The sequence below is a fragment of the Ursus maritimus genome, unplaced genomic scaffold (genome assembly GCF_017311325.1).
Source record: "Ursus maritimus isolate PB19 unplaced genomic scaffold, ASM1731132v1 scaffold_7, whole genome shotgun sequence".
Classification (NCBI taxonomy): domain Eukaryota; kingdom Metazoa; phylum Chordata; class Mammalia; order Carnivora; family Ursidae; genus Ursus; species Ursus maritimus.
Window position 1 is genome coordinate 25,188,908 of NW_024426885.1, and position 22,952 is coordinate 25,211,859.

The 22,952-nt window shown below is 54.9% G+C and overlaps 2 protein-coding genes across 2 annotated transcripts; both read left to right on the top strand.

The window, feature by feature from the left end:
• The first annotated feature begins 1,592 nt into the window (after positions 1–1,592).
• CALHM3 (calcium homeostasis modulator 3) lies at positions 1,593–7,997 on the top strand. The gene is made up of 3 exons (XM_008686590.2): positions 1,593–1,912; positions 4,037–4,292; positions 7,374–7,997. The coding sequence occupies exons 1-3, from the start codon at positions 1,626–1,628 to the stop codon at positions 7,857–7,859; spliced, it is 1,029 nt and encodes a 342-aa protein (XP_008684812.2). The 5' UTR covers positions 1,593–1,625; the 3' UTR covers positions 7,860–7,997.
• Positions 7,998–18,360: 10,363 nt separating this feature from the next.
• Positions 18,361–21,430, top strand: CALHM1 (calcium homeostasis modulator 1). Its single transcript, XM_040623854.1, has 2 exons — positions 18,361–18,912; positions 20,948–21,430. The coding sequence occupies exons 1-2, from the start codon at positions 18,361–18,363 to the stop codon at positions 21,428–21,430; spliced, it is 1,035 nt and encodes a 344-aa protein (XP_040479788.1).
• The last annotated feature ends 1,522 nt before the right edge of the window (positions 21,431–22,952 follow it).

The following is a 22,952-nucleotide window of genomic DNA, read 5'->3' on the forward strand; positions in this document are numbered from 1 at the left end:
ATAGAAATAAAGAGACAGCAACACAACAGCAAATAAAGAGACAGGGGTGGAGACAGAAAGACCCCCAGAAAGACCCAGGAACACACACAGAGGGATACAATCACACACACACACACACACACACACACACACACACACACACGTAGTCAGAGAGACAGAGACAGAATGAGAGACAGAGAGAGAAAGGGAGAGAGACAGATAGAAATTAGGGCAAGACCTATATTCCACTCATTGGCTTTCTAGAAGCAAACAGGGAGGCAGGTGCAGGCCAAGTGGTCTGCAGAGAGGACCGAGCTGGAGACGAAATAAAGGGGTCTGGGCTTCAACATCCCAGAGAACAAACGTTTGTTGTCACTTGCTGTGCACTCAGCGCCATGCTAGGCGCTACAGAGAGCAGAGTCGCAGGCCAGATCCCTGCCCTCATTGGAAGATCCACCTCCCGCCCCGAGGAGGATGAATAACAGGCTGACGCAGCCTTTCAGGGGCCAAAGGGGAGGTAGAGGCTCCACCGGAGCTGAGGTCACCAGGGGGCCTTGGTGACAGGCCTGCATTTGAGCTGCCTCGTGAAGTGCAGTGCAGGAGGGAGGAAGGGGCAAGGCTGTCGGGGGGGAGGGTGGTGTCAGCCAAGGTGTGGAGGTAGCAGGGCGTGTCTGGGTACATTTAGGAGGGCCTTGAGTGCCAAGCTTAGGAAGCTGAGGGACCCCTGTTCACGCCCAGGCAGACAAGTGACGTGAGGGAAGCCGTACTTTAGAGAGACCTGGCCTAGTCAGTGGCCAGACCTGGGGACACGGGAATAAAACGGAGAGGAAGGTTGCAGGCACCCACTGACCCCTCCAGCCCCCTCTCACGACACCCCCTGTCTGATACTACATTCCAGCAACCCAGAACTCCTGGCCCACCCCAGGCTGCTTCTCACCTCCTTGCCTTTGCCCCTGCAGTGCCCTCTGCAGGGAAGGCCTTCCCCTTCCACAACCCCTCACCCAGCAAACACCGAAACATCATTTAGACTCTTCTCAAGGGTCTTCTCTTCCAGGCAGCCTTCAGGCAGGGGGAGGTGCCCCCTGGGTCCTCCCAGCATGAAAGTTGACACGAAATCTCCCTGAGCTCAGCTCGGTCAAATCGTGTTTTTGACCAAGACCAGAAAATACAATTGGCCCCATCAGCATCATTGCCTTACCACACCCAAAATTTGCCTGTCCCCCACAAGAAGTGCCAGCAGCTGTCAGGCCTCAGTATCCAACCCCTGAAGAGAGGAAGGAATGGGCTGGGGAGGGTGGAGTGACAGGGCAGGGGATATTTGCCTAGAGCTGCTATGGGCTGGCGGGTCACAGAGCAGTGACTCTTTCTTCCAGAAAGGAGGCGAGTGGCACTGGCGGACAGTCAAGGCTGAGCAGGGGAGCCTTTGCAAAGGAGTCTGCCTCTGCTCTACGTCCTTGGCTGGGCCCCAGAAGGCTGGGCTGGGGGCTGACCATCGCCCCTCCCTTGTCCCCTCAGGCCCTTGGAAGACAAGACCCTCCCGTGCACCCCAGGCTTGCCCCCGAGTGATCTGGATTTGGCCGGGAAGGTGGCCGAAGCCTCTGTGCTCCCCCGGACCCACGGCTGCCCACCCCCGCCAGGCCGGGGCCATGGAAAAGTTCCGCACGCTCTTCCAGCACTTCCAGTCCAGCTCGGAGTCGGTGATGAACGGCATCTGCTTGCTCCTGGCCGCAGTCACGGTCAAGCTGTACTCCTCCTTCGACTTCAACTGCCCCTGCCTGGCGCGCTACAATGCCCTCTACGGCCTGGGCCTGCTGCTCACGCCCCCACTCGCCCTCTTCCTCTGTGGCCTCCTTGCCAACCGGCAGTCCGTGGTCATGGTGGAGGAGTGGCGCCGGCCCGCGGGGCAGCGGAGGAAGGACCCTGGCGTCATCAGGTGCGGTCCCACACCACCCAGCTACCAGTGGGCACGGTCAGGGCCCCCCCCCCGCAGACACTGCCAGGTGACTCCCCAAGCCCGGTGATCCTCATGGGTATCGGCAGGGATTCCCCCCCAACCCCCTTGGGCACTATCACATGTGCCCCCTCCTTTCCCCAACTGGGGCAACATCAGCTCACAAACTCCTTGGCCACTTTCCATTCTGGAAACAGACATTTCTGTTCCTGTCATCTGTCACCCTTCGGTGGCCAGTGCTGGAGACCCGTGGATAATATAGGATTCCCAAGTTTTGCCCAGGTCACGTCTGATGGCTGGCCAGGAATTAGAACTCAGCACGTACGTGCAGAGCGATCCCACGACAAGCACAGGCGGCTCGCACAGGCAGTAGGAGGCACAACGGGCCTCCAGGCTGCGTTCCCTGTCCCGTACGCTCCCCGGGGGCCAGGGACCTCACCTGCTGTACCGATGGGTCCTCAGAGCCTCTCACCGCCTGGTGCGCTGTAGCAGAATCAGCGTACAGAGTTTAGCATTCGTGATGCTCCCTGGCCAACGCCGAGCACCAGCTCGGAGCCAAGCTCTGTACCGAGTGCTCTGTGTGCACGGCCTCTCAATTCTTACCTCGGCCTGGGTCTGCTCCAGCAGTGGACCCATTTTTAAGGTCGAGGCACCTGAGGCAGAGAGCGTAAGCAACCCGACTGAGCTCCCACAGCGAGGAAGAGGCATGGCTCAGATTCAAGCACAGGTGGACTTCCAGTCCGAGCGGGCACCGCTGCCCTTCGTGTTTATTTTTTTTATTTTTTTAAAGATTTTATTTATTTATTCAACAGAGAGAGACAGCCAGCGAGAGAGGGAACACAAGCAGGGGGAGTGGGAGAGTAAGAAGCAGGCCCATAGTGGAAGAGCATGATGTGGGGCTCGATCCCGTAACGCCGGGATCATGCCCTGAGCCGAAGGCAGACGTTTAACCGCTGTGCCACCCAGGCGCCCCTGCCCTTCGTGTTTAGACGAAAGGTCTAAGTGTCCCAGATCTGTGGGCAGTGGCAGCAGGGGCTTGCTGGATTTCAGCCTGCTTACGATCCCCCCTCTCCCCTGTTCCTCGGTGTGGACAATCACGGTGTTCTCCAGGGCACGTAATGTAAGCTCACAGCGAGTCCTCGGTCCCACCTTCTAACCACAACGCCCCTAGAGAACACCGAGCCACCCCAATCCACGACGTGTTTGTAACTCACGGCTGGGTGGGCCATGACCCCATACACACACCCTGGCACACACCACGTTACGTTTCGCACGCAGTCCAAGTCAGAAACACCATCTGTGTGCGGTGCTCGGCCGCCTCCACTTCCTGCCGTGCTCCCTGTGATTCGGCCTCGCAGCGAGGGTCACACGCACTGGCTGGACCCTTGGCCTTTTCCTCTGGGGCCCAGTGAGTACAGCTCCACGGGGCTCCTGTCCTGTGACCAGCACCCAACCTCCAGAAGGCCAGAGGGCAGGAGAGGCCCCTGGGGACGGTGAGAGGCTGGGCTTCCGGACCTGGAGGGAGGTGTTTGAGGCACCGCGTCTGGAAAGGTTACGGGGCAGGGCTATCTTAGTTCAGGCTTCCCCTAAGCGGCTCTGGGTAGAACACACCTCAGAATTGTCCCACTGAGAGTCTAGGAAGCTGGGGTCCCTGTGGGTGGAAGGCTGATCGGGGTCGTTAGCTCTCCTGGCTTCTAGTGTCGCCCTCCGGGAGCGGAGACTCCTCCAAAGCCCTCAGGCAGAGCCACGCAGGCTGTTGAGGTCAGAGGCCCTCAGTGCGCCGCATGAATGGAACCAGTCACCCAAGATCTGAGGGCCTGTGGCACGGGCAGGACACCAGCAGAATCTGCGCCAAGGCCTCGAGTGGGAGGCATACCCGCCCCCCCAGTGTTCCGGTCCTGGGATGCCAGTCAGGACTTTCCTGACCTCCTGGGGCCCAAGCCCTCCGGCCTCCCTGCCCTCTGCCGCTGGGACCTCTGCAGAGGGAGCCGCACCGCATATCTCCTAGACTTCCTGGGAAGTCCGTCCTGGCATCTCTCCTGTAGCCTTCCTGCTGCAGCTGAGTCCCAGCTGCCCTTCGTGACCCCACCCTTCCTCTGTCCCTAGGTATATGTGCTCCTCTGTGCTGCAGAGAGCACTGGCCGCCCCCCTCGTCTGGATCCTCCTGGCCCTCCTTGACGGCAAGTGCTTCGTGTGTGCCTTCAGCAGCTCCGTGGACCCCGAAAAGTTTCTGGACTTTGCCAACATGACCCCCAGCCAGGTGCAGCTCTTCCTGGCCAAGGTGCCCTGCAAGGAGGATGAGCTGGTGAGGGACAGCCCCGCTAGAAAGGCAGTGTCCCGCTACCTACGGTGCCTGTCACAGGTAATTCGGTAGTTCTCTCTCAGCCCTGGAAAATCTCCTGCACTGGTTCTGAGGGGCGTGGGGAAGGAGGTACAAATGGTTTCCTGGGGCCCCTCCCCACTGCTGGAAACACAAGCAAGGAGCAGGTCGTCCCTGGAAGGCTCGGCGCATGCTCCACATACGGGACACTGGTGGGCCTTGAGAAGTGGACACTTTGCCTTCAACACTAACTCACCCCAGGGCAGAGACCAGGTGCCCATATCCTCCAGCACTCAGCTAGTTCCATCCCCAGAAGCTAGATGACAAAAGCACTGGAGATATACGGCTCTGCCCTGCCCCCCCCACCTCTCAGAAATAATACTCATTACCATTTATTGAGCACTTATGTGTCAGGCACTGTGTTAAGTATTTCATATGCATTACTTCATTTATTCTCAGAACAACCCTATGAGGTGGGTGCAATCATTATCATCCCATTTTGCAGATAAGGAAACTGAGGTTCTGAGAGTTTAGTTCACAGGCCCAAGTTGCACAGCTCCTAAGAGGCAGGGCAGGGATCTGAAGTGTCATCACTCCAAGCCCTCTGAACCACCTCCCTGCAATGCAGGTCCTCCCCAGGCCCCTGGCTCCCTCCCCACACCGGCACCCCTCCATCACCCTGGGGGCACACTGCAGCCCCACCCCCAGGCCAGACTCCAGATTCCTCCCAGAGCCCCAGTTGGGGTTGAGTCCCCCCAAAAGTATTTATACCAACCTACCACATGAAGAGCATTGCTGGGACGACAGGGAATAAAAACACAATTCAGCCTTTTGTGGGAGCCAAGACAAACTCGTGGTAAATGTAGGCCCGTGCATGATGGAGAGAGGACCAGTGTTCAGGACAAGTTTGATTCTGGGTCAGACTCTGCCTTGACTACGTTACTCCCCCTCTGGGTCTCGGCCTCTCCTACAAAATCAAGGGAGGTTTGGTCTCCTCCATGTGGATGGGCCCTGCAGGCTTAAACTCTCTGGGCTCTCGCTCAGTCACTGGAAGGAGTGTAGAATCTTCAGTCACACCAGGGTTTGAGTCCTGACTCAGATGGAGGTTATCAATCACATGTGTAAAACACTCACACAACGATTTTCAATTGGTAGGGGGAAGGGGGGATCCTGAGAGAGGCCAAATGAGAGAGCTTTGTAAACCACATCTACAAATGATAAGGTTTGAATATGTCTTTGGGGCTTAGAGGAGTGATTTCTCTGCCCTAGGAGCACACAGTTGCTCTGGTCTCAAGCACGGCCTTGGAGAGACTAAAGCTTTGGGTGGGCAGAGAGGAGGGAGAGGTGCAGGCAGGTGTGGGCTCCAGACTCAGGGAACTCTTCAAGTCTTTCCCTACGCTTGGCCTGGAACACTGTTCCCTGTTTATATCCTATATAACTATTACCCATCCTTCAGGGCTCGGCATCCACCTCACTGTTCCCTGAGCCCTCAAATTCAGGTTGGGTGTCCTCCTCTGTATTCCCATGATCCCGTATATATCCTCCAACATGGCATTCAGCCAGTCTATCACCAATTTCATTGTTTCCTCCACTGAAGTGTGACTTCTATGAGTCCCCAGTGCCTCTCCCAAAATATAGGTGGGTGGCTTCATAGATGGGATGCATGAGCACATGTGAAGATAGAAAAAGTGACAGGATGATGCATGATGGATGGGTGGATGGATGGACGGATGGATGATGGGTGGGTAGGTGGTTGAATGATGGGTGGATGGGTGGATGGATGGACGGATGGATGATGGGTGGGTAGGTGGTTGAATGATGGGTGGATGGGTGGATGGATGGACGGATGGATGATGGGTGGGTAGGTGGGTGAATGATGGGTGGATGGGGGGATGGATGGATGGATGGATGATGGGTGGGTAGGTGGGTGAATGATGGGTGGATGGGGGGATGGATGGATGGATGGATGATGGGTGGGTAGGTGGGTGAATGATGGGTGGATGGGGGGATGGATGGATGGATGGATGATGGGTGGGTAGGTGGTTGAATGATGGGTGGATGGGTGGATGGATGGATGGATGGATGATGGGTGGGTAGGTGGTTGAATGATGGGTGGATGGGTGGATGGATGGATGGATGGATGATGGGTGGGTAGGTGGTTGAATGATGGGTGGATGGGTGGATGGGTGGATGGATGGATTGATGATGGGTGGGTGGAGTGTAAGTGAGGCAAAACTTTGCCTCCACCCATGTTAGGTTTTCAGCTGAGACTCAAACAAAAAGATTAACAGGAGAAAAACAGCTTCTCACTGTGCATAGTACACACTGTGTGGGAGAAACCTAAAACAAAGAAAGAGTAATTCAAAGTGGCGACTTAGAACTGCAGCTTATCTGCCAACTTCAAAAAGAACAATACCTTCGTAGAGCAATGGCAGGACAAAGGAGAGCAGTGTTAGTCTCCAAAGGCGGGAACTGTGGGAGGTCAATAAATGACCGGACACTTATGGAGTCAGGTTTTTTAGCAGATTCCTCTGGTGCTATCTCTGGGCTCATAAGAGTTGTCTCCCAGTAAAAGGAGAATGTATTTCCTGCCTTTAGGCACAAAGGGGGAGGGTAAAGAGAGCTATTCCTATGATTGCTGCTTCTTGTCTTCCATTCAAGGTGATTTTGATGTCAAAGAGGCCTATTTCAGGGTGACATACTCTGGTTTCCTTCAAGAGGAAGGTTGGGAGGATGAACAGTGGGCGGGTGGGTGGACAGATAAATGGAAGAAAGGATGAGAGTATGGGAACAGGAATGGACGGGTAGGAGGATGTATGGTGGACGGTCGGCAGGTCCGCCACGAGGATGGCTGGATGGGATGCTGATAGATACGTAGTCAGGTGAGAGGACAGATGGCTGGATGGATGGGTGGAGAAATAGTTGGACAGATGGATGGGTGCAAGGATGAGACTGAATGCAAGCGAGGATGGGTGGAGGTGGTTGGTAGGATGGATGACTAAATGGGAACATGGATTTGGGGAGAGGGGGGAGGGATAAGTAAAGGGAGAGACTTTGGGACACCCTTGCCATCCTGTGTAGCCGCCGACCTTACCCATACCCAACCTGGTGCCCCCCCTCCAGGCCATCGGCTGGAGCATCACCCTGCTACTGATCGTCGTGGCCTTCCTGGCCCGCTGCCTGAGGCCTTGCTTCGACCAAACAGTCTTCCTGCAGCGCAGATACTGGAGCAACTACGTGGACCTGGAGCAGAAGCTCTTCGACGAGACGTGCTGTGAGCATGCGCGGGACTTCGCGCACCGCTGCGTGCTGCACTTCTTCGCCAGCATGCAGAGCGAGATGCGGGCGCGGGGGCTGCGCCGGGACACTGCGGGCGGGAGCCCCGAGCCACTCGAGGGGCCCGACGGCCTGGACGGGGACGGAAGCAGGAAGGCCCACCTGCGGGCCGTTTCCAGCCGGGAGCAGGTGGACCGGCTCCTGAGCACATGGTACTCCAGCAAACCACCACTCGACCTCGTGGCATCGCCGGGGCTCCGGGAGGGTGGCCTCAACCACCGCGCTCCTACGGTGGCCCCAGGCGCCAGGCTGTCCCAGCACACTGACGTGTAGGGACCCCAGCGGTATCCCCACATGAAATGCTCGTGCTGACAACGGCCTAGGGGCTTTCCAGGCTGTGGGGATCCCGAGGCAGGGCAACCTCACTCTTGCTGGCCTTCTTCCTCAAAATAGCCCAGTCTCTGGCCCACTTTCAGGGTGTGGCCTCCGGCGTGCTCTAAAGCAGTGCTTTGCAAACTTTAGGGTGCTTGCTGTTCACCCGAGCTCTTGTTCAATGCGGATTCTGATTCCATGCATCTAGGATTGGGTCCAGGATGGCATTTCTGTCAGGTTCCTAGGTGATACCGAACTTGTGAACCAGCAGGAGTCTAAGCAGATCTGCCGTGGATTCTGGATCCTAGATGTACAGATTGTAAATTTAAAATAATAATAATATAATAACACCTAACATGCTTAAATGGTGCTTACTACTGCCAGGCATTGCTCTAAGGTCTCTACATATATAACTCACTTAATCCTCATGATAATATAACGAAATAGGATGATTATTAGCCCTATTTTAGAGGAGACAACTGAGGCCAAAAGAGGTTAAGTCGCCCGAGGTCACCCATGTAGCAGCTGGAATTTGATCCCAGGAGGTCTGGCTGCTACGTAAGTCTAAGCTCCTATACTCGTAGGCCCTCTAGAGAGTTTGCGTATTTGTTTTCAGGGCTTTGGTTGGATTTCCTGCAGCTTCCACCAAGTTTCTCTGAGTAAGCGCTAACAAGCTCTAGGTGTGTGGTGCGTGGACCAGATCTGAAAATCGAGGCAGGCAACCCCCACACTGAACTAGCACCCCAGGTGATTCGATAAGTTCCAATAGTTTTTTTGTTGCTTTTTTTTTTTTTAAGATTGATTTATTTGTTTCAGAGAGAGAGAGGGAGAGAGCAGGGGGAGGGGCAGAGGGAGATAGAGAATCTTCGAGCAGACTCTGTGCTAAGCACAGAGCCCGACACAGGGCTCCATCCCAGACCCTGAGATCACAACCTGAGCTGAAACCAAGAGACCAACGCTTAACTGACTGCACCACCCAGGCGCCTCTGCTAAGTTCCAGTGTTTAAGAACCTCTCTGCCGAGTGTGAGTGTGGAGTCTGGCTAGGAAGGGAACCCCTTGAAACACCAGGGTTAAGTCTTGCTGGAAGAACTGCCACTCTGGCAAAGCCAAACAGGAAAGGTTGGGAAGATCTAGCCTCGGAGCTGCTGTGGGCTTCCGCCCCTCCCCGGTGACTCATTCACCATACACACGCACACTCACTCACTCACACATCCATACACATCCTGCCGTTGCCTCCATCAGCACAGAGGGTGACCACAAACAGGCAAACCTGAGTTCACCCCAGGCTTTTCTGGTCCTGAAGGCCTGGGGGGCAGTGCAGGGGCCCCTGGATGCTCCCCTGGAGCCCAGCCCCTCCCTATCAGACAATCTCTGCTCTCCTGGGCTCTTGCCAAGAGACTCAGATGACCAGACAATCCTTGCCGCTTAGCCTCCCCCCACCTACCGTGCTGTGGTCAGGCCATGCAAATGTTTGGAATGGAGCAGGATTTAACCAAAGTGTTAGCAGAGATTGGGTGGGGAGGAAGGAGAGAGATCCTAGGGATGGCCCAGTCAGCACAGGGGAGCTCTCAGCTCAGGGGAAGGGGGCTCAGAGACCCCACTTTGGGCTGCAAGGAAGCAGCATTTGGCCCAGGAAAAAGCCACCAGCTGCAGTCAATATCCCTGCCTTCTTGCACTGAGCACTTACAAAGCACTTAGTGCACAGAAAGCATCGTGCCAGGGAACAGGGAAGAGAGAATACACAGATGATATGCCCGCCCTCATGGAGCTCACTGTCTGATACAGGGACAGAGACGGGTACAGAAACCATTATAATTCAAAGAAAAAGGTATAAGCAAGGTGATAGAGGCAAGCCATGTGCCACGGAGATTTAGCATAGAGAAGAATGGCTGCAAGCTGGGGGATCAGGGAAGGCTTCCTTTGAATGGGTCTGGAAAGAGGGGGAGGGTTTTGACTAGTGGACAGAGAGATGGGGGTGGGGCTGCAGGGCAACTACAGGGAGGAAACAGCAAGAACAAAGGCAGAGACTTGGGAAAGGGGCAGCGTATGTGTCATTTATTCATTCAGCAGATATTGATGGAATGCCTAGAGTGCCAGAGAGTAGGACAGACAGACAAGAGTTCTGTCTTAATGGCACGTCTAGTCTGGGAGATATGACATGAGCTAGTGAGCACACAACCAGATGGAAGGGTGTGCCGTTCAGCCTGGCAAAAGCCAAGGGCCTTGGCTGGGGGCTGAGGAGGCCACTCCCAGTGAGCCCCACCAAGAGTTGCTCCCTGAGCCCTGCATCCAGTGACACATCTTCTGGATCCTCAGCCCTTGACAGCCCTCAAATGTGTCCCTATCCTCTTCAGTCCCCAAATGATGTGGATTCAAACCCAACCCTCTTTGCCATTGTCCATCCACCATTTGTTCACGTCCCATGAGAGGGAGAGTCCTGGAGCAGTGCCTGCCACCCCACCAGGGAGTGAGGGACATGGCTGGAAGGCTTCCACCTGCTCCCAAAGACCCCCCCAGCCAACTCTCGGTGATAGCCTTCCTGACCACGCCCTGTACATAGGGCCTCTCTTCTGGGAGACACAGGGCAAGGCAGAAATGTACTAGAAGCTGCCTGGACAGCGGCCGCTCTGCACAAGAAGGGGAAGATGGCGGGAGTCTTGGGGGTTTAGGTCAGGACTTTGGCTTGATCCTGCAGGCAACTAGACATGAAAGGCAAGCACATGTGAGCAAGGTCAGGAGGAAGGACATGGCGGTGATGTTTGAAGCTGCAGAAACGGGCAGGGCCAGAAAGAGAGAGAGAGGCTTGAGTGAGAAGAGGAAGGACCAAGACCTTTAGAGCTTTGGAGAAGCAAGAGAGGGAGGTATATGAGAGAAAGAGGAAAAATCACAGAGGAAGAGTCCAGAAAAATGCCAGGACGAGTGAATTTCAAGATGGGGGAAGGATGAGTAATAAATCCAGAGTTCAGGGAGACCCAGGAGTGGGAAGACTGAGGGGAAATCACTGGTTTTTGGTAACTGTCCCGGGCAGGGGACTGCTCACCCAGAGAGGTGTTCTGGTGAAGCAGATGGGTGGGTTTCGGTAGGATTCCTATAAATCGCCCCACCACACACACACCCAGGGTTATAAAACACACGTGGGAGGTTTGGAGCCTGCCCTGTTTTAGGATACTGATATGGGAGGGACCTTCAGCACCCCTGTTTAGAGAAAGGCACCAGGACCCAAAAAGTACGATGAGAATAGAGGAATCATGTCCACACTAACACACTTCCACTTCCAGGGCCTCATAGAATGTAGAGGAGTTCTCTGCTGAGAGCCCAGCTCTGCCCAGCTCTTTGAGGCCAAATGAAATGATCTCCCCTTGTCTCTGCTTGATCTGCTCTGCAGAGGAAGGGCAGAGAGGCCTGTAGGATGGGGAGAGTATCCCTGGAGGTCTAGAGAAGAGCAATGGGAGATGGTCTGGGTAGCAGAGCAGAGGTGACCTTGGTTGTTACCATGGTAATGAGCTTTGAATGGGCACCAGCCCCACCTGCCCACCTCTCCCACCCAGGTGCCCTTCACATAAAGAAGGAACGTGCTCTTTGGCCCTCCCCACTCCGCTCACGGACTCAAACCCTGTCGGCAAGCCCAGAGCCAGCGTGGCGGGACTATCTCCTCTTTGCGTCTGAATTCCTGCCTCCTTTCAAAGTTATCTTGATCCAAGGCTCACTTTTCCCCTTATTCACTTACTCACGTGTTTCTTCACTCCGCACTTATTAACGGAGCGCCCACTAAACCAGCCACACCGGGCCTAGCCTTGGGAACACGGCAGTGAACCAAAGAGGTGTGGGCCTTCGACATTCATGGCCCAATGGGAGCCCGAGATAGTAAATAAACACCCCTCCAAAACAAGGAATTCAAATTGTCATCAGTGCTGGGAAGGGGAAGTACATCCAGGGGGCTATGGAAGCCTGTGTCAGCAGAACAGTCCAAGCTAAGGGTTCAGGAACTTCTCTACAGACGGACCATTATGCTGAGGTCTTAAGGATACAGGAAGGCTCACAGCACATGCAAAGGTTCTGAGATGGGGAGGGGTTTATCCTGTTTGGGCAACTGAGCAGGAGAGTAGATAGTGGGAGCAGAGTGGCCCCAGGAGCCGGCTCTCACATGTGCATACAGAGCCTGTTAAGGATTTTTTTTACTTCAACCACTGAAGAGAATTAAGAACGTGGTCATATAACCAGATGTCCTCTATTAAAGGATCCTACCGTCTGCAGCCTGGGAGCAGCTTGATAGGGGCCAGTGTGCACTGCAGGAGGAGGCAAGAGCTGGTGGAACCTGGATTAGGGTGGAGATGGGCAGAAATAGCAGATTAGAAGTATCTAGAATTCTGGGTATTCTTGTTTGTCAGTGTCCTGCTTAAAATGCAATGTTAGACCAGGATGTAAAAATAAAATGCAGTCAACCTCAAACCAAAATGTCAGTGCCCTAACACAACAAAGATGTACTTCTCACCCAGGCCAAGCCTGAGGAGGTAACCAGGGAAGGGAGAGAGAGGGAGGCTCCTCTGGTCACCTGGGGACCCAAGTGATGGAGACTCCCTCCATCCTGGGATGTCACCGTCAAGACACATCTTATTCCCCAGATCCTGAGACAAGGAAGTGAGTGCAAGTAGTTTATGTGGAAGTTCTCCCAGGAAACATCAAAAAGGAAGAGGGCGGCTAATGTAGGAAAGGGAAGAAAGCCAGCAAAAGGTGGGGAGCCAGGCAGCCGCAGCTGTGAGCAGCTCTGGGAGTCATGTGCAGGAGTCTTCCTAACCCAGGAGGGAGGAAAGCGGAGTGTTTATTACCAATTTCCAACTGTCATTCGCTGGGACACTAACTGAGGCACCTCCAGCTTGCCTGGGGCCAAATGTCTCGGGTGTGCTATGAGCAGCCATTGGAACATAGAGGTGAGTGGGGCGAGGATGGGTGGGGCCCAAAGTCACCTGTTACCTTGGTGTCCAGGGTCCAAGAGACAGAAAGGAAAAGAGCAGGAACGGTGGTAAGAGTTTGGGGGTGCCATGCCAGAACTCTCCCACATGGCCCCAAGCTCCCTCGAACATGGGCTGGGAATTGTAGGGTAGCACATAGAATATTTGATGAGCACTATTTGTTTTTGCCACAATATACAACCTCCAATACAGTTTGGCTGATGCAGAAGCTAGTGGCACTTATCCTTCCTGGGTAAAGACTTCATACCTCCGATAACACAGCCTGACCGCCCTTGAGTTGCTTCACAAGCACATCTCACTGATGGCCCCTGCCTCCTCCACGGCCCTGTTCTCTAGGTGTTTCCCCAGCTGCGGGTCGAGGGCACTACCCACGGCAGCACCGCACACGCGCTCTCCTACGCAAATCGGGCATTTTCCTAGGGGTACAGCACCCACTCTCCAGAGGCCCCCTTTGCATGCTACTTTTCATGACACTCTTAACTCCTCCAAGCCAGAGGGGCTCACCAGCACTGGCATGGGTGCGGGGACAGCTCCCGGAGGCAGGAGGGGAAGGGACTGGTGCTCATCCCACAGTGGTAGCTGTGGGTGAGTTTGCCGCCCAAAGCACCCAAATGTTTGAGCAGGGTCGTGACGTCCTGTTTTCTGTCTATGCCCCAGCCCCATCACGCTCTGGGAGCTACAGGGCAGAGATGCAGAAGACACGGAGCTGCTCTACCGAAGACCCCTGCCGCTATAGATAAGAGTAATGGGCCCCCAAGTCCACCTCCTGGTCTCTGGAACCTGTGAGTGTGTTACCTGCAAAAGGGACTCTGCAGGTGTGATTGTGGTAAATATCTTGAGATGGGGAGACTCTCCTGGATTAGCCAGGACTACCCATGTGATCAGTGTCCTTAGAAGAGGGTGGCCAGGGGCACTTGGGTGGCTCAGTCAGTTAACCGTCTGCCTTCAGCTCAGGTCATGATCCCAGGGTCCTGGGATCGAGCCCTGCATCGGCCTCCCTGCTCCATGGGGAGCCCGCTTCTTCCCCTCCCTCTGCCTGCTGCTCCCTTTGCTTGTGTTCGCGGTCTCTGTCAAATAAATAAAATCTAAATAATAATAATAATAATAATAATAATAATAAAAAGAGGGTGGCGGGAGGGTCAGAGGCAGAGACGTGACAACAGCGATGGGTAATGTGGGTATTTCTTCTCCAAACCAGAGAAGGCGGGGAAATGGATTCTCCCCTGGAACACAGTCTGCCAACCTCTTGATTCTTAACCCATTGTGACCCTTTCAGACTCCTGACTCCCCCCTCCCCTAACTATGAGAGAATATACTTGTGTGGTTTTAAGCCAATAAACTTGGGGTGATTTTCTATATTAATGGGAAACTAACATAGATTTTTTTAATACACTACTGAAGCTGAAGTGCACAGATGATAATTATTCCCATTCCAAGGTTATAAGGGTCATTTCCTGAGAGCTCACAGGGGGCCTGGCGCTGTGTTCAACTCCGACCCGCAGCATCCCCTGGAATCCTCACAACAGCCTGAGAGGTAAGCTCTTTAATTCTCCCCATTCCACAGATGAGAAGACTTTGGCACCCAGAGGTGAAATTACCTGCCCAAGGTCCATGGTTGCTATGTGGTGGGGCTGAGACTTGAACCCAAGTCATCGGCTAGGTTGCTCTTAACCACTCTGTGACATGGTTTCTTGACTGTTCAGTGAAAGAAACAAAGAGAAAACGGGCGGGGCCTTGAGATGGATTTGGGTGGGCAGAGTGAGGGCAGCTGGTACCCCAGAGGGAGACCACACAAGTTAAGGGGTGATGGCTAAGGAGTTAGCCCCAAGCATCCTTGTGCCCCTCCTGTGGTTGCTGACACAGTTCTGTCCTTGGCTGGTACTCAAGAGAACACCTCCACTTTCTCCCCCGTAGAGCACCTGCCCCTGCCCCTGCCCCACCCCCTTTGGAGGCAGAAGTTCCTAACCTTCTTCCCATCCCAGTGGGTCAACGCACTGATAATATTGGTACAAGACACTGGGGCAAACTGAGGGGATTTGGAGGCATCTATATAGAGCCTGGTGGGGGAAAAAAAATTACACCTTCCTTATCTTCTATAATTATGGTAAGAAAGCTGTGGTACAAAGTACTAGGGAAGCTATTAAATACTGAATGAGTGTAAAACATCCTAATGAAATCTCCCAGACCTCTTAAAATGAGAAATTTGAGCTGGCTTTGGTGAGCACAACTTTTTAACATCATATTTTTTGCATGAAATGACCACAGGCAGTTCCCATTCAAGGCTCTTTTTTTAAATTGAGATATAAGTGATACATAACGTTATGTTGGTGTCAGGTGCACAACATAATGATTAGATTCCTGTATATTTTGCGAAATGGTCACCATGGTAAAGTCTGGTTAACATCCATCACCACACATAGTTACAACATTTTTTTTCTTGTGCGGAGAACTTTTAAGACCTACTCTCCTAGCAACTTTCAAATATATGATACAGTATTGTTAACTATAGTCGCCATGCTGTACATCACATCCCCATGACTTATTTTATAACTGGAAGTTTGTTTTGACCTCCTTCACCCATTTATCCCAACTCCTACCTCAAAGCTCTTTAATGATGATCTTTTCAAAAATTTACGAGAGTTCGAATGGTGTGTAAAGAATCTAACACTCATTTACTTGCAATAACTGTAAATAAAATTCTTGTGACGTTGAGAATAGTAGGTTTAGAATCCAATCAAACTGGGTTTCTTGGAGGGTGGGGTGGGGGGGTTTTAAAGATTTTTATCTATTTATGAGAGAGAGCATGTGAGAGAGAGCGGGGGGGGGGAGGGTAGAGGGAGAAGCAGACTCCCTGCTGAGCAGGGAGCCCAACACAGGGCTTGATCCCAGGACCCTGAGATCATGACCTAAGCTAAAGACAGACACTTAACCAGCTGAGCCATCCAGGTGCTCCCCAATCAAACTGTTTTATATCAAGTATTTTAAAATAATGTTGAATTTAGAATTGGCAGAGACTATATGCAGCATGGAATAGAGTAAAAAGAGGTTCGAGCTGGTAGCCAGCTCGGGTGCCACGTCCACTACAGAAAACAGAGATTCCAGGCAGTCCCTGGAGCCACACTCCTCCCAAGCCCCTGGGCTCGTGCACACCCCACCCCACCACTCCACACCTGGGGCCGTGCACTAGGCTCTGCCAGCAGCTCAGAGCCCTTGTCTACGACGCACATTGATGCTGCAGTAGATGTCTGGGGGCAGACCCCTCCTTGGCTGGATCTCCCTCATCCTGCTCTCCACCTGTGGGTGCATCCTCTGAAGAGCCCCCAGAAAGGCTCCTCCGGGGCCACCAGCCTAGGTGCTCAAGCTTGAGGACTGAGGAGAGCAATATCCTTCCCCACCAAATCCTACTTGTGAAACACTAGCATTTCCATCCAAACTAGCAGGAGAACCTGATTCAGTTGGAAGAGAAAAGCCGAAAACACACTTCCCTGCCCCCCCTTTCATCCCCTAACTCCCACCTAGTCTGAATTCAAATCCCACTCCTCCACCTACAAGCCATGTAACCTTTAGCTAGTAACTTAATTTGAGCCTCAGTCCCCAGTTCTGTAAAATGGGGACAATGACACCTACCCCATAGGATTGTATGAGCATTACACAAGGTGATGATGCATGTGGAGGGCTGGCATCGGGCCCAATCCAGGGGAAGCCCCAGGCAGGGCTTGTTCTTGTCGGTCATACAGAGGCACACAAGCACAAAGGCCTTACTCCTATGGCCACTCGCCCACATACAGATAGAGAAAGGCCCAAAGTCACTGGAAGCTCACACGTGGACACACACAGGGACACACAGATCTGGGGGCCTCATGGAGCCTCCCCATCCAGGCTCTTGCTTTACTTCGGCCCCATTTGGTTGGAGCTGGATCTGACCTGTTTTTCTGGGAGGGCTGACAACATCAAAGGGAGCCCTTTAAGCTCTACCCCACTTTGATATGCTGATGGAGGGGTCCTGGCCTGGTTCCCCAGACACTCTGGAGGCCACAGCTCCAGGCATGAACCCCACAGCACCACCCCTTTAATTTTGGATCTGGGGGAGTAGAAGTAGGAGGTGCAGCCAGGAAAGGATTTGTTATCCACAGTCCATAAATACAGACACACCCACAGAGACACAGCAGACAGGAGAGAAAAGCACCTGCACTATGCTCACAGGCATAGCTCCCTGGCCAGCCAGGAGGGGATCTGGCAATCTTGCAGATCCCAATCCTCTGACTCCAAATTCAGGGCTTTTCATACCATGCCAGCCTGCATTAGCACTATCTCCACTACCACCACCACTACCACTGCCCTCCCTACTGTGACTGGCATCACCACCAGCATTGCCATGCCCCCACCATCATCACCACCACCACCCTAACTGCCATTCCCACCACCACCAATACCAACATTATCCCATAACTACCACCATCCCTACCACCACCACCATCCCCACCACCATGACCAACACTACCCCATAACCACCATCACCACCACCCTAACTGCCATCTCCACCACCACCTTCACCAACATTATCCCATAACCACCACCACCACCATCACCAACACTATCCCATAACCACCACCACCACCATCACCACCACCCTAACTGCCATTTCCACCACCACAATCACCAACACTATCCCATCACCACCGCCACCACCATCACCACCACCATCATTGCCATCCCCACCACCATCACCACCACCATCACCACCATCACCACCACCACCACCACTACCACATAACCACTATTGCCATCCCCACCACCAGCACCAGCACCACCACCACCAGGAGCAGCATCAACAGCACCTTCACCTCCACCCCTGCCGTCAGGACCACGATCACTTTCACCATCCCCACCACCGTTACTGCCCCCGTTACAGCCGCCACCATCAGCGTCATGGCTGCTTTATCATACCATCACTGAACTGATGAAAGAGCCCTCATGAACCCTCATACAGCATGGAGGAAAGACCCATTGGGAAGGGCAGGAGGAGGAGGGCTCCCCTGCTTTCTAGGAATGCAGGGGAAAAGGTCAAGAAGCGCAGGCCCTGCCACAGTCCTGCATGCTCCCAAACGCCAACCCTGCTGGAGACAGTGTCTCCCAGCCTGCGTCTGAGCCTCCTTCCCCTCCGTCCTCCTGCACCCACAGAGAAGGGGTCTCCATCAGGTGGGGCCCTCGTGGTTTCCCGGTGCCAGAGGCAGCCGTGGAGAGAGAAGCCCAGGAGGGGAGGGGCGGGGAGGGGCAGAACCCTGGCTGCACCCACAGGATTGGCTGACTTGTGTCCGCACAGCCAGCCGCTGACTAGAAGGTTTCTCAAAGAGACAGTGACCTCAGCCGCTGCCCTGAGCTCGGCCCATCTCAGCCATGCGGCGGGCACCCCGTGGGCAGAGCGGGCCCCGGGGGCCATCCTGAAGCAGGGGCGAGGTGGGAGGAGGCCACCGGGCCCCGCAGGGGCACCATGGACAAGTTCCGGATGATCTTCCAGTTCCTTCAGTCCAACCAGGAGTCCTTCATGAACGGCATCTGCGGCATCATGGCCCTGGCCAGCGCCCAGATGTACTCCGCCTTCGATTTCAACTGCCCCTGCCTGCCGGGCTACAACGCGGCCTACAGCGCCGGCATCCTGCTGGCGCCGCCCCTCGTGCTCTTCCTGCTCGGCCTGGTCCTGAACAACAACGTGTCCATGCTGGCCGAAGAGTGGAAGCGGCCCCCGGGCCGCCGGGCCAAGGACCCCGCCGTGCTACGCTACATGTTCTGCTCCATGGCCCAGCGCGCCCTCATCGCGCCTGTCGTCTGGGTGGCCGTCACCCTGCTGGATGGCAAGTGCTTCCTCTGTGCCTTCTGCACGGCTGTGCCCGTGAGCGTGCTGGGCAATGGCAGCCTGGCACCTGGCCTGTCTCCGCCCGAGCTCACCCGCCTGCTGGCCCGGGTGCCCTGCCCTGACATCTACGACGGCGACTGGCTGCTGGCCCGCGATGTGGCCGTGCGCTACCTGCGCTGCATCTCCCAGGTGAGGGGGCGGCGTGGCCTCGGCCGGTCTCCCCTCCCGGACCGGACCGCCCCTCCGGCAAGGTCCCATCCCCCACCTCTTGAAACGAGGCTGCCTCGGGGCACAGCCTCGTTTCCCCGATAGATGGGAGCTCCCCAGACCGGGCTGGGGCTCCCCCTCGGATGGAGCTTTTTGGGGCAGGGGCATGTTTTCCTAACTGAGGCCAGGGCTTCTGAAGGCAGAGCGGTGTGTCTTCCCTGGCTCTGTGCCACCTGAAAAAAATGCTGTGGCGACCTCAGTCCAGAGGCCTGTGTCTTGTTTCGAGGTCCCTAGAGTGGACCCAACAACTCAGCCAGCCCCACATTCTCCATCCTGAGCGAAGCCTGTTGTATTTGCATCCTTTTCTTCTTCCAGGCTGGGGCAGTGGTGAGGCAGGTGGGTGGCTGGGCCATTTGGGTACATTTCCCTGGCAAATGCCCCCAGCAGGTGCCTCCCTGTTCAGGGAGTGGGACCCGAGGGTCCTGGTGCCCCTGGAAGGGAGGGCTTGGGTGGGGGGGATGCATTATTGGGATGTGCCCTAAAGACAGGGCTGGAGGGCCCACTGACAGAGAAATCCGGAGCTTGGTCCTCCCCAGCCCCGCTCCCTTGTTTTCTGCCCCTCTGGACCCTCCCCCATCTAAGCCCCCAGGCAGCCAGCAGGGGGAGGAAGCAGCAGTACAGGTCCTTACAGCAGATGAACCAGGGGCTGTCAGGGGAGGGGCAGGGCCAGGCCTGCAATGCTGGAGGAACACCTGCTCTGGCAAGTGCAGACCCCTGGCTCCCTGGCTCCAGCCCTCCTGTGGGGCCCATGTCACCACCAGACGCCCCATGTGAATGTCACGCTGAATGTACAAGCTCTGCTTCCCTCCCAAACCACTTCCTCCCAGTGAGCACTTGTGCCATCATGCCAGGCCTCAGGGCTTAGGACAGCTGTCCCTCCGCCTGACCTTTAAACCACCACATCATGAACTGAAGGGCCCCCAGAGGACAGGCTGCCTGGCCTATAGACATATTTTGTCTTCTGAGTGAATTTAAAATTCAATGTAGCAATTTTGGAAAACCAGACATTTTCACACAAAAATCAGATTTCCGGCTTTACCTGAAACATGAGGACAGCCCCACGGGGTCCACGTTTCCTCTCCGACCAGCACAGGGGATGCCTACTCTCCCCCAGACCAAGCACATGCCCTGTGGCCTCCCAGCCCATGTCTGCTCGGCCACAAACCCCGGACCCCGATTATAGGCATTTACCTACCTCTCTCATCCTGATGTGGCCAAAGGCTTCTCTGTGCAGCTGGGGGCTGATCCGGAAGCCCCGGTTAGGAGAGCCTCCTGCCGAATGCCTGACAGTGAATTATTACAGAACGGGTCTAGCACCCAAGCGTCTAGTGCTCTTCAGCACGGAGTTTGCACAGTGTCTGGTTTGTCTCTGTGACCCTTGAGGGCCCAGCTCAGAGCCCACACAGAGGAGGCCAGAGGAGGGTCACTATGGTCCTGGGAGGTCAAGGAAGAGGCATGGTTAGTGAGGGCCTATTGACGTAATAACAGCAGTTGACAGTTACTGAGCACTAAGTATGTACCAGGCACTGTGCTGGTTGTGATTACACTTAGTCCTCACAAAAACCCTATGAGATACATACTATCAACAACCCCATTTTCTAGGTGGAGGAACTGAGGCACAGAGAAGTCAGATACCTTGCTCCTGGTCAACTAGGAAGGACTGGAGACAGGGTCCAAAGCCAGGCAGCCTAATTCCAAGGTCTGCCCAGTTAACTCCTGTGTATTAGTGCCAGGCCTACACGTGGGGCATTTTCCACACAGGATCTCATTTCTGTGAGATGGTGTATCTATGCCCATTGGACAGAAAAGGAAATGGAGGCCAAGAGGGAAGTCATTTGTGCAGTCAGCGCTCTTTTCCCTAAAGGCCGTGAGAGAGAGCGCTTTGGGGGGGGGGGTGTAGACAGGCTTGGGAGGCTGGAGAGCCATGCCAGCCAACTCCCTCCCCTCTCCCCTGCAGGCCCTGGGCTGGTCCTTCGTGCTGCTGACCACACTGCTGGCATTCGTCGTGCGCTCTGTGCGGCCCTGCTTCACACAGGCCGCCTTCCTCAAAAGCAAGTACTGGTCCCACTATATCGACATCGAGCGCAAGCTCTTCGATGAGACATGCACGGAGCACGCCAAGGCCTTCGCCAAGGTCTGCATCCAGCAGTTCTTCGAAGCCATGAACCATGACCTGGAGTTGGGTCATGCCCACGGGGCGCTGGCCACGGCCCCTGCTGGCTCGGCTGCCCCAGGGACCGCGGATGGGGCTGAAGAGGAGAGGGAGAAGCTGCGCGGCGTCACAGATCAAGGCACCATGAACAGGCTGCTGGCGAGCTGGCACACGTGCAAGCCGCCCTTGCGGCTGGGCCAGGAGGAGCCCCTGATGGGCAATGGCTGGGCGGGGGGCGGGCCCCGGCCTCCACGCAAGGAGGTGGCCACCTACGTCAGCAGAGTGTGAGCTGTGGGCAAGTGAAGAGGCCTCAGACCCCCCAAACCGGACAGAAAAATGAATCCTGCCGGTGCTGGGTGGAAGGAAGGGACAGACCCACATGCCCAGGCATTCACCCGCCCATTGAGGCAGGAAATTTGGAGCCGGAAGGGGACATCAATCCGCCAGCTGTGACATAGCAGTATTAGTCAGAAGGGTTCATTACTGGAAGGTGGGGGTTGGGCTGGACAAGATCCCACCTGCCCAGCCCCTCCCCAGCCCCTTCATCCCTGCTTCACTATCTCCTCTCAGGTCCTACAGCCACCCTTCCTGTGAATTTTTACGATCTCCGTTCCCTTATGCTCGAGACTCAGGGAGTGGGAGGGCGTCAGGCTGTCTCACAAAGCAGGAATCCTCTGTGTTTGGTCCATCTCCCAGATGAGGCTGCGAGTGGGCCATGAAGACACGGCCCACAGCCTCACATGATGGAATGTGAGGAGCAGAGAGAAGCCCGAATGCCTGGTCACCATGGAGGCCACTCAAACACTTGTCAAGTGGACCGTGCACTTACTTAGTCCGGAGCACGGAAGTCTTCCTGTCTTAGCCATGTGAGCTGCTACAGCGAAATACCACAGACTGAGTCCGTTAGCAACAACAGAACTTTACTTCTCATAGTTCTGGAGGCTGGAGGTCCAAGATCATGGCGCTGGCATGGTCACGGTCTGATGGAGGCCCTCTCCCTTGTTCAAAGCCGGGGCCTTCTCGCTGTGTCCTTACAGGTAGAAGGGACAGGGGAACTCTCTGGAGCCTCTTTTCCAGGCACTGATCCCATTCATGAAGCTCTGCCCTCCTGACTTAAGCTCCTCCTAAAGGCCCCACCCCCTCATCCCATCCCCCTGGGGAGTTAAGATTCAGCACATGAATCTCGGGGGACACATTCAGACCATAACCCTCCCTTGGAGGGCTCCTTGGAGACAACCTGAACACCTCCTTCACATCCAAGTCTCAGGGGGAGATCAGACCTCCCCAAAGCTCAGGCATTTAGAAGAGAAGCTGATATCCTCCCATTTTCTCAAAACCCCTGGCCCTGGGGAGGGAGCTCCAGAGTGCTAAGAGGCTTCAGCCTAAGGTGGGGATGAGTGTGGAGGAGTTGGGGGTGGGGGAGCTGCCTAGAGTAGAAACAGCTCAGACTCCAGAGTGAGAGAGAACCGGGTCAAATGCTGGCTCTACCACTTACAGTGTCCCTCAGGCCAATTGTTTCCTTTTCTGTGCCTCAGTTTCCTTATCTACGTCAGGAATGAGGGCACCTACCTGATGCGGTTGTTGAAATCAGGAAACAGGTGAAGTGTGTAAAGCTCGTGGCCAGAACAGGCACCAGGTACACGGTGGCTAATGTGTTTGTAGATTCCTGAACCCGAGGGCTTATCCTCCTTCCCTACACATGAGGGGAGGGCGACATGAGGACCTGAAGCCACCTTGTCAAGGAGGGACTTGAGGGCCAGGAAGATGTAAGCCCCACTCACCTAACTGATTCTGATCTTGATCCCTGCAA